At 37.2% G+C, this 11,489-nt stretch overlaps 1 protein-coding gene across 1 annotated transcript; it reads left to right on the top strand.

The window, feature by feature from the left end:
- The first annotated feature begins 45 nt into the window (after positions 1 to 45).
- On the top strand, positions 46 to 7,695 carry RpS3A (ribosomal protein S3A). The gene is made up of 6 exons (XM_071591563.1): positions 46 to 161; positions 429 to 532; positions 882 to 1,078; positions 1,802 to 1,927; positions 7,227 to 7,388; positions 7,516 to 7,695. Exons 1-6 carry the CDS (start codon positions 100 to 102, stop codon positions 7,654 to 7,656), a joined length of 792 nt encoding a protein of 263 aa, XP_071447664.1. The 5' UTR covers positions 46 to 99; the 3' UTR covers positions 7,657 to 7,695.
- Positions 7,696 to 11,489: the final 3,794 nt, after the last annotated feature.

An 11,489-nucleotide genomic window follows, 5' to 3' on the forward strand; every position in this document is an offset into this window, starting at 1 on the left:
CGTTGAGTGGTTTTGGGATCGTACTTGTTCGATATACATTGGACTAATCGATTACAGAATCTTTGACGTGCACCACCTCTCCATATTGAAAACGTGACAATGGCGGTAGGAAAGAATAAGGGCCTTTCAAAAGGAGGAAAGAAGGGTGTTAAAAAGAAGATGTAAGTAAAGTAAATTGTCATTCTAGAGTTTCAAAGGTGCTTGATTTTAACTGAGAATGGCTGATGGTTTTCATGAAGGATGGCTGAGGAAACTTAGGATACGATTTTTGATTCCGGCGTGGCCGTTGAGTTTTGATTTCTGTTATGTGTGATATTTCAATACTTTTTATTGAATATTACGTGTGTAGATGCATACGAATTTTTGCAATTTACACGCTTGAGATTATTGATGAACTTTGGTCTCATTTAAACATACATATATTTCAGTGTGGATCCCTTCACAAGAAAAGACTGGTATGATGTTAAGGCACCATCAATGTTTGCGACAAGGCAAATAGGGAAAACATTAGTTAACAGAACTACTGGAACAAGTAAGTGGGCGACCAATATGGTAATGATTTTGAAAACATATATTTGTCCAATGTTGGGCCAGGCTCTATGTTAATTGAAATCTTAATTCAACGACCCTAAGCTTGATATGATTTGATGTATCGTAATTTAATGTGGTGTCATAATCCTGGATGGAATTATGATGGGCCAACATGGCATGTCATGTTCACTTAATTCATGACCCAGCCATTACAATAACCTAAGGTCATCTTTCGCTCTGAACGGCCCTAAAGGCTGGAAAGTCCGCACGTTGTGGATTTTGATGAAGCTTTCACTTTGCTCCCTCATTTTAAGTGGTTATCTGTATTAGACATATTTTTCTTTCTTCAGAAATTGCTTCAGAGGGCTTGAAAAATCGAGTATTTGAGGTTTCTTTAGCCGATCTTCAAAATGAAAATGATGCCGAGAGGTCCTTCAGAAAATTTAGGCTCATTGGGGAATACGTGCAGGGCCGCAACGTCCTTACGAATTTTCATGGAATGGACCTCACAACTGACAAACTTAGAAGCGTGGTGAAGAAGTGGCAGGTATGTTTTTTGTCTAATTGTTTAATAGGCTTAGTTTATGACAAATTCTATTTTTTTGGCTTGTGGAAGTCTAAAGAGTGCACTATTACTATCATGGGTCATTCATGAATGTAATGTATGTTGAAGAAATTGGGTTGGGAACCTCTTCAGGCACAAATTTTTCACTCAACTTAATACTTAGATATGCAGAACAGCACTCGCATCCATGAAGGAAGTATATTAGTGCAATACATAGAGTTTTTAAATTGTTTTGAATTGTACTCGATAGGAAGGTATTTAAAAATATTTCTGCCGTGCATTAAAATATCAATTTAATGGTTCAATAAAATTTTGAAATTATGGGACAGAATTTTCGATTTTCGCAGATAACGTTTCACAATGTAATACAGTAATCCTAACGGTTTAACATTCACTTGCTCATATTTGTCATGAACCACTAATTGAACCCCTGATTAAATAATGAGAGATTGGGTGTACTTTGGTAGACCAAAACTGGCAAAAAATGATGGGCCGTCATGTATGTAACCTTTATTAGGTTTTACATATTTGTGGAATTAAGAAAATAATATGTCCATGTCCCTAATGGTCTCATGGCATGTAGAGTAAGGGAATAATTAAGGCCGTTAAAGTTTTTTTTTAAAGTTCAAGTATGTCATTGTTTTTTTGTATATTTGAAATGTTCTTTTTTGTGTTAATAATTAATTTTTCTTTCAATTTGATCAGACATTAATTGAAGCTAATGTTGATGTGAAAACCACCGATGGATACCTTCTGCGTGTGTTTTGCATTGGCTTTACATTGAAGGATTCAATGTCACAAAGGAAGACTTGCTATGCGCAGCATACACAAGTAAGTAGTTCAAGCTAAGCATCATTGATTCAAATGACCTCATGGTTTGCCCCAATCTGTTTTCTTATGAATAAAAATGGGAGCATCTTAAAGGCAACTGATAACAAGTATTTGCTGCTGGTTGTTTGAAACTATGCATTTCTCAACAACTTAAAGTTTTTGATATTATCAAGCATTTTTTTCATTATACATATATGCACTTTTTGATGCAAGTATGCTATTGTTATAATTTCTACCATGCCTTATTTTATGAAACTTTTATCATTTCATTCTTTTGCATCTTGAAATGTATTGGTCCAACCAGTTGCAGAAAGTGGTGGTGCATATTTGATTAAGGAGTTATTCTATTTGATTAAGTTGTAGGCATTTTTTCAAGTCTATGGATAAAGTAATTGAACAATTGATGAATATATTTTCCCTCTATGCCATTAAATATTCTTTTCTTTTGAAATTTAGAAACAAACTGAAATTAATAAAGCATAGCGATGCAAGAACAAGACCAGTATTTTTTTTCTCGTGAGGGCTCAAGCAAGGCAGCAATTTTTTTTAATCCTAAGATTAATCTTCTAGGAACTCAATTTCATAATCACAAATTGGCAATTTTTTATTCTGTATTAACATGCATTTGACTTATATCCACTCCGTTACCCAAAAGAGGCCAAGCCAAATATACCAGAAGTTTTATTCCAAAACACATAGTTAGTGATGGACCACTGCCAGCAATCTTCAAGTACTGTTAATAATATGGGTGTGGTCAATACAATTTTCACCCATTTTTCCTACCTCCCAAAATTTATCCCTTATACTCCCAACATTCCGAGCAGTACCTCATTGGTTTTCCTTGCAGTCTATTCCACATTCTCTGTCTCTCCACACCCACATTTCAAAAGCCTACGATCTATGTCTATTGTCCTACTTCAGTGACCATGTCTCTGCACCATGCAAAACCACTCTCCACTCCACAAGTTTTGAACAGCTATTTCTTAATATCTTTACTCAACATCCCTGTCAACTCCCTCCCCCTTGAGAAAGCCTCTTTGCCTAGTGCAATATTTCTTATTGCATCGTACTACTTCGACAATTTTGGTTCAAAACAATAATGAAATAGGTAAACCTCTACCTGTTCTAGTTTTTGCCCCCCTCTATTTTGTTATCCTTGGCCTTTTTCTTTGTGGAAAATCACATTACCTTTGTTTTATTTTTATGGATTCTCATCCTGCATTTATCATGCTGCATTACCAATTCACTCATCAATGCTTACAACCTTTTGACTGACTGACAAGTGAGTGCTTGGTCATCAGAGCTTTTAATTGTGATAAATGAATTCCTCGCCATCTTTCATCTCTATTTCCAGTTCTTCCCATGTCTCCTTAATAATTTCCTCCACATATATGTTGGATAGCACCGGTGATATTGGACAACCCTGCCTTATGCCTCTCCCTAACATTGCCTGTCTGGACTCAGTGCCGCACTTGCACATGAGCATTCTGAGGCATGAATAGATTGTGGATTAGCCTCCTGTCCCTACAGTCCCAAACTATTTCCTGCAATACACTCTTTAGTTTTTCCCAATTCACTCTCTTGAACACCTTTTCAAAATCTACGAAACAGGCAAGTACGTACTGATTGTTTTCTATATTCCTCTTGTTTATCAATCTCATTACTGCAATGGCATCACGTGTGTCGCTCCCCTTCCTTAACCAAAACTGATCATTGCCTAAGTAATCATTTGCCCTGCTCTCCATGCTAATGGTGATGATCGTGAGAATCTTAGCTATGTGGGAACTGAAACTTATTGTTCTGTAGTCCTCACTTAATGAAGCCTTTATCTTTTTTGGAATAGGAATTAACACTTATCTCACGAAGTTTTCCGGCCAGATTCCTTCCTCATAGATTCAATGAATTAGTCCATGTAGACTCTTCCTCCTAAAATTTTCTAAACCTTTACGTAGTTCAGCAAGAATGTTGTCAACCCCCACAGACTTACTTGATTTCATCTCCCTTAATACCTTTTCTATCTCATTGTCGGCTATACCTGGACCTAAAGTATCGCCATCTATGCCATATTCTCTTTCTATGTCTATACTTGTTGGTCTAAGTTCTTTACCATACGATTCCTCAATATATTCTTTGTCTTTTGTATCCCTAATGTTTCAGCTATTGTCTTAACCCAATTTATTCCTAACTATTGACACATCTTTCCTTCTTACTTCCCAATAGTGATTGAACTTTTGCTGTATACTGCACGAATTTCATCCTTGCTCTGCACTTTCTCCATTTCCTCACACTATGTCTTCCATCTTATTTCTTTTGCTCTATTTGTTGCCATCTCAATTTATTATTAAACTCTTAGTACTTCTGTCTGCCTAACTGTGTGTTTACATTTTTCCATGTCTTTTTCTTTCCTATTTTTCTAATCATTTCATTCGGGAGCCATGGTTTCCTTGTCCTTTTCCTATTAACAGTTGCTATAGTTTCTTAAGAGACTTTTAATATCCCTTTTTTGTTATATTTCCTTTTCCTTGTTAGTACTCAGCTCTCTTCCCTCATTCATGATTTTCTCTACAGCCTGCAGATACTCCTTCCTTGTCAATCCATTTAATGCTTCTGTATTCCATTTTCTAACCTGCTGTCCCTGCCTAAGCTTCTTGAAATGGACACTACACTTCATAAAAACTAAATTGTGATCAGAGTCCAAATCTGCTCCTGGGAAGCTGTGCGAATTGATCACACCGCTGCTGAATCTGTGCCTAACCATAATATAATCTAACCGATACCTTTCTGAGTCACCTGGCATTTTCCGTGTATATTTACGCCTTTTTTGGAGTCCAAAACAATTGTTTGTGATGACTAACCCCTGTTTCCTACTGAGCTCAATTGCTTTCTCCCTACAGTCATTCGTCGTACCTAAACCGTAGTCCCCCACTATATCACCATCTCTTCCTTCGCCTACCGTCGAATTCCAATCCCCCATAACTGTCAAATGTTTCCCTGCAGGAACACATGCAATTGTGTCCGCAAACTCATCGTTTATCCCATCGACCTCTTCTTCCTCACAATTGCTGGGTGGCATGTATACCTGAGCAATAACTAAGTTGGTCTGTTCTGCTTTTATCTCTACTAGTAATATTCTATTTGTTGTTTCAATGCTTCTTCCTACCTCTTCATTCAATATTATGGCAACCTTTCGTAGGCTCTCGTCCCTGCCGCTGAATATTATTCTGTAATTATAACTTCAGTAGTCCCCACTAGTGTTCCTCCTTGCCTCACACAGACCTAAAATATCTATATTTCCTGTTGCGATTTCTCTCTCGCTTAATATTCTCTATTTTTCCTTTCTCAACATTGTCCTAACATTCCAAGTTTCTATTCTAATTTGGTCTTCTGCTGCATATTCTGTTATATTGGTTTTGATTTGCAAGGTTTTCGTGAGATGAAGACCTCAGATGCCTTGCCTCTCCCACTGCCGGGTACGACATAAGGCCAATTGGGCTGAGTCCTGTAGTAGCCAGGACTGATTTTCTATTTGTTGTCCATCAAACTCCTGGGAATAATAATTGAGGTGGTTTCCTGTTGCCTTCCTTATTAGTGTTTTTAACGCGATGCCATCACTCAATGGCTGCCCCACTGGGGTCAGATGCCTTCGCAGCCTCTTAACTGAGGAATAGACTCTGCGTAGACTACCTTTTGTCTGGCTCCTAACCTTTGGTCTATGTGGTGTAGGTGATCCTGCCAGGAGCAATTATCATTGCTCCTGCCAGCACAGCTCTAGGGGTCATCAGAGCGCACATGCCCTTTCACCATGCCTAGGTTGTACATGGGAGGGACAAAGGATATATTTGAATAATAATTCAAGGCCCTAATATATTTAAAAGCAATAAACAGGCTAAAGGTGACCATGGAAGTGTCATAAGATAATGCACCGAGATTTGGGTCACTCTTGCATTGACAAAAGTCAGGGACTTTTTTGCTTTACTAGAGCATTTGGTTAAGTAGTTCTTATAATTATGGGAAATGATGATCCTCTTGAAATATCCCAATTTCATTTTATTGAAGGTAAAATTAATATTTGGCCTAAAATCAAAATTAATACTGTGAACAGCAAGTTGGAGAACAGCCCAAGAAGGTCGACATGGTTGCATCTCACACTCTTAAATATGTGTAAGCTATGTTATTTAAATCTAGAAAAGGGGATTATGCCCGAGAATTAATGAAACAGAAAATAATTGTAATTGAACTATACGTGGATTATCCCAGATTACCTAAAATAATTAGAATATATAAGAACAGCAGATATGTTGGCTGAAAAAAGAAAAGATATTTAAAGCCAGGACTTTATACTTATACAAACATGTTCATGTGTACTTGGAAGTGAAGAGGAGGTCACAGTTGTAGCAATAATGTGCGTGAATTTCACTGAAAATTGTTGATACACTTAGAATCCTGGCAAGGGTAATAAATTTAAAATATGAATATTGTGCCACGATTTTAAATTTGATTACATCCACCTACGTTCGTGATCTTCCTCTCTAGTCTGCACATTGGAGAGGATGAGGTGCAATAAGCCTTATTTTGAGAAGTAGCATGATTAGGGACTTACAATAATTGGAAGCTCTTCAGTTGTGGGGTCTCCAGGTTTTCTAGACATGTGAGAGAAATTGGCATTGTAGAGTTTTAATATTTTACTCATGGTTCCCTAATTATTATTCCCGTTTTGAGGGATCTTAGATGCCACCCTCCCTAGAGCCCAGCATCAGTGACACAACCTCATCGATTGTTTCCTCTGCTTGATCATTGATTGAGGCAAAACTGTAGTAGAGTGAATTGTTTGTATGTGGGTGTGGTCGTTGTGTAAATTGGTGTAAGTTTTGTGGATAAGTGGATGCAAGTGGTAATGGTGCTGGTGTACACTGTATAATCTCTTACTCTTTTTATGGAGTAAGTCCCTGATAAAAAGACCAAGGGTCTGACTCCATGAAAGTATTGACAAAAATGTGGTCTATATTTAGTTATTTAAAGTTCAGATGTTGCCTTGGTATTTCACTTGGTATCTTTTTAGTCATAATAATTTAATTTATTTGCAACATAGTGTATTTAATTGATGATTTTATCTCTGATTTTGCCTTGGTATCTTTTAGCCATAGTATTTTAATTTATTTGCAACATAGTTTATTTCATTGATGTACCTTCTCTGCTCTGCCAAGGTATTTATCATCGTGACAGAGAAATGATAATATTACTATTGTTGGTTTTTGAATATTTGTTCCGGTTAGTTAGAACATTTTATTTATTTTTGTAGATACGAGCTATTCGTAAGAAGATGGTTGATATGATTCAAAGTGACATTTCCAAGAGTGACCTCAAGGAGGTGGTAAACAAGTTGTTGCCTGACTGTATCGCTAAAGACATCGAGAAGGCATGTCAAGGCATATTTCCTCTTCATGATGTATTCATTCGCAAGGTTTGTATTGTTGATCATATAATGTATAGAAGTTTTGAACAAATTTCCTTTGGTGAAAGCCAATTATCTTTGTTCAGGTTGTTTTGCTTTGTGTTATGTAAAACTTATTTTATTAATTATTTATCAGGTGAAAGTCCTCAAGAAACCACGATTTGATTTGAGTAAGCTTTTGGAACTTCACGAAGAAGGCAAGGGCACTACAGATGAAGCAGGTGCTAAAGTAGATCGTCCAGAAGGCTATGAGCCTCCTGTACAAGAAACTGTCTAAATAATTGTGAAATTCTTGGAAATAAATATTAAGAAAATATTGATGGTTTTCTTTTTCCGCTGAGAATTTTTTATCCTTTTTGTTCCAAAGATTGAATTATACTTAACATGTGCATGAAATGTTTGAATTGCCTAAATTTAATACTAATATTATTCATTTATTACGATGTAGGTTTTTTTTTAAGTACTTTCCTTTTGTTTTGGGGGAACAGATTTTGGGCATCAACTTATTCCCCGGCTATAGTTAATGTCCCGAATTAACACCAATATGTCACATGGTAACTAGTGAAGTGGAAACTAAGAACTGTAAGATGCCAGCGAAGCATTTTATAAGCTTTTAATCAGCATAGACATGTTTGTTTGCTATTGTTTCATTACTTTTAGGGTCAGTGTGCTTGGTCATGAATTTGTACCCAAATTACTGTTAGTATATTGTACTTCTGTATTATCTAATTTTGCCAAATCCTAATATTAACCAGTCAGGGATTTTCCTATCTGAAGGAAAGACTAAATAATAATTATTTGTTCGTAAGAATGAATGACTTTCTTTCTGTGAGTTAATAACTTATATGTTAGTAATTGTAATTTTCATTTTACAAGTAGATACTGGTACAAGGTCTTTCCCAAAAGTAGTAGGATTGAATTAAAAAAACCTACTGCCAGTAGGTTTTGCGCACCTCGAATGTCTTTTGGAAGATGACCCCAGGAATGCTGCTTAAACTCCCTGGTCATAGCCTGTTGTAACGCGACCTCTTAGCTGTGGTGATGTCTTCCACAAGGATTTGAGGCAGGGGAGGAGAAAGAATTCTGTTGGGGCAATATCAGGACTAGGGTGGGTGAGACTGGGTCGTGAAGCTCTTGGCAGATCTACATGCAAGTTTACTTTAGTTTGTGCACAAGCACTCTGCATCAACTTGGCACATGCTTTTCTCATACCAGTTTTCAGTCACAAGTTGATGCACTTCACTTTAAATGATGCCAAGTTCATCAGAAACAATGCAAACATCTAAATCTGCGATCCCTGTCCGATAAAACCTTCGCTTATGCTAGATTATCATCAGTTTTTGAGGTTGAAGGGTAGTGAGTGTAAAGCAACTTCAACATCCTATCTACCCATGGTGTTATCACCATAAGCTGCCTTGAGCATGTTACAAGTCTTCTGGTTACAACAATTTTCTTGCAAAAATTTGATGGCTTAGTGCTGTACATTAACTGATTCATGAAGGAGCATAACAAGGTCACATTGTCGAGGTTTAGCAAATGAACAATCCACAAACCGAAAGCTGGGAGCCTCCAGCCTTCCCTGTGACATGGCTCCGTTGAAACTAGCCAGAGAAACAACTGCCTGTATTTCTGGGGAAAAAAGAGGCTTTACTATTGGGACCGAGCTCATGACTTCCTAGTCTTAACTTTGTTTAGTAATATATTTCTAGGCTTGGCACTTGTTTGCTTCTCTGGTAATCATACCTATTTACACGTATTTTCATTAATTTCTTAATTCAGTTTTTGTTCCTGTAATTAGTCATCCTGTTTCAATTTTTAATTGTGAAATTGTATCAGGGTGATTAATGTCCAGCATTTTGGTTAGCAACGTTTATTTTTGCTGCTACAATTTCTACCCTTAATTTAGCTGCTAAAGTGTTATTCCCTTTTTGATAAGTATTTAGAGTATTTGTTGAATTGTGCCCTGAAAAATGTTATTTTAGTAGAATTTGTGGGGTTTTTGTCAATTGACTCTGCTTATGATTAACACAAGGTAGTATGCATGCCTGCTAGTGCCGTGTGTAGTAGAAGTACTAAAGATTGAATCAAAGAGTTACTGACTTAGATATTGGAAAGGTACAGGGCTTGTCTATTTTTGACTAAAATTTGTAAGATGCCACACCTTGTCATTTAGTCTAATTAAAGGTACTAATTTAGTTGCAATTTGCCTGGATATCCTCCTGCAATTCATTTTCAAGATTGTCCATTGTCTGCCATTACTTAACATTCAGGTATATAGTTGGGACTGTCAGCAGCTCATGAGGGATATTGTCGGAGGTGGATATTTGTTTACAATTTGCCTTTTTTAAACTTACAGGTGCTATACCAAGAAAAACATAGCGGTCATGTAAAGCATTTATTTGCTTCTATTTCACCGGATGACTCCATTGATTTAATAATTGACTGATTTTACCTCTCAGACAAACTTGAATTTTTCAATTTGAACGTGGGCTCTATTTTAAGTGGCTATTACCCAGGGTGACTCAGAATTTTTTTCTGCAATGTCACTATAAATAAGCAGCTTGTTGACTTGAATTAAGTAAGTGGTAGAAGGTCTAGATTTCTAATTTTATGTCATTGGGTTAAATCCTCTGCATTTGCCCTGCCCCCATGATTTTATTTACCTAGCAATTGGTTACTCTGTTATATAATTCTGGAAATCACACAAGAGCCGAAAATTGTTGGTATTTTCAATTTTTTTCGGTTGATAGTGACCTTTTGAATTGTGACAACATAAGTCAAGGGTAGTGGTACATGTAGACTTAATGCTAGTCTTTTATCTCAAAGATGAGGGTTATTATGTCTATTGGGATTTTGACCCTATAATTGAACCAGTCTCATTGCTTAAGACTGATTTAGTGAGTGATTATTTAAGCGGTGACAATTTGAACTTCCATTGCTATTGTGAATCTGTGCTGCAAGGAGCCTCTAGTTGTTAAGTGTTTGTTAGAAGTACTTAGATGAATGTGATCAAGACGTGATTGATAATTGGTGTTAAATTCAAGGCTGAGCAGTATCCACTCCGGGAATGTGTGTGACTGAAGGAATCGGGTATCACAATATCCATTTTGTTTATATGGCATAACATGTTGATGTTATGTTTTACATTTTACAAAATACCACAACGAGATGGTGCGGGGGCTAACGTACTGGCTTCCCACCCAGAGGGCGCGGGTTCTAATCCCGGCGGTGTTGATTATTTTTCAGAGGTATCTCGATCCCTACTTAAGGTGCTTTTTGGAGGGCACTTTGAGTGAATACGCCGTCCGTTGGATGGGACGTTGAACTGCGGACCCCTTGGCGCCTTTCGTAAAGAGTAGGCTAATGCCGACGCCGGGTTTCTCTTCATCCTTTCCTGTCCATCCCCTATGGCGCAAATGACCTCGGATGTCGGCCGCCTCCCCTAAAAATTACTACTTAATTTTGAGCATGTTGGTAAGAGGGTGTGTTAAGTAATATGAAAGCCCGTTGCGTCTGTTACAGTAGTCAACAATTATGTGTTAGGTATTATTTCTGACTTGGAACCAATCACTTAAGTATATAACAATCCGGCACACTAACCCGCAACAGGCGGCTGAGTTATCCCCTAACATATTCTGCTGACTGAAGTGCGTTATGCACTGAATTATTGATTCTTAAATTTTGTACGACTGTAGGAATGCTATGAGTGAAAATTCAAATGAATAAAGTTGAAGCCGTGTATCAAGTCGAATTCACCCCGACATTTTCAATTTTTTGGAACTAGGGGCTCGTGGGAAACTCCTGGGTAAACCGAAGTAAAATATGCGGAGTGCATTATGATCAGGTATCTTCGACGTTATAATCAAATTTGTTCGGTCGCTGCTTTCAAAGTACACCAGTAAAAGTATTTTCAAAGTACACCGGAAAATATTTTCAATTGTCAGTCGAGTAAAATTTAAATTGAAAACTATGACGCGGGTACTTAGTGCATTATTTTTTGCGCAGCAGAGGAGGGCATGGGAAAATTGTTCGCAAGTCATACTGTTGGAGGAGAATGAATGGCAGGTTAAATTTGGCGAAATTAGGGTATGACTATTGGAAGTTACTAAG

Source organism: Hetaerina americana, unplaced genomic scaffold, assembly GCF_022747635.1.
Source record: "Hetaerina americana unplaced genomic scaffold, ioHetAmer1.1.p SCAF_49, whole genome shotgun sequence".
Taxonomy (NCBI): domain Eukaryota; kingdom Metazoa; phylum Arthropoda; class Insecta; order Odonata; family Calopterygidae; genus Hetaerina; species Hetaerina americana.

Excerpts from the sequence above, each read along its gene's own strand:
- RpS3A (XM_071591563.1), top strand. The coding sequence starts at position 100 with ATGGCGGTAGGAAAGAATAAGGGCCTTTCAAAAGGAGGAAAGAAGGGT. Across the intron at positions 533-881 it reads TAACAGAACTACTGGAACAA|AAATTGCTTCAGAGGGCTTG; the intron begins GTAAGTGGGCGA and ends TTCTTTCTTCAG. Across the intron at positions 7,389-7,515 it reads ATGATGTATTCATTCGCAAG|GTGAAAGTCCTCAAGAAACC; the intron begins GTTTGTATTGTT and ends ATTATTTATCAG.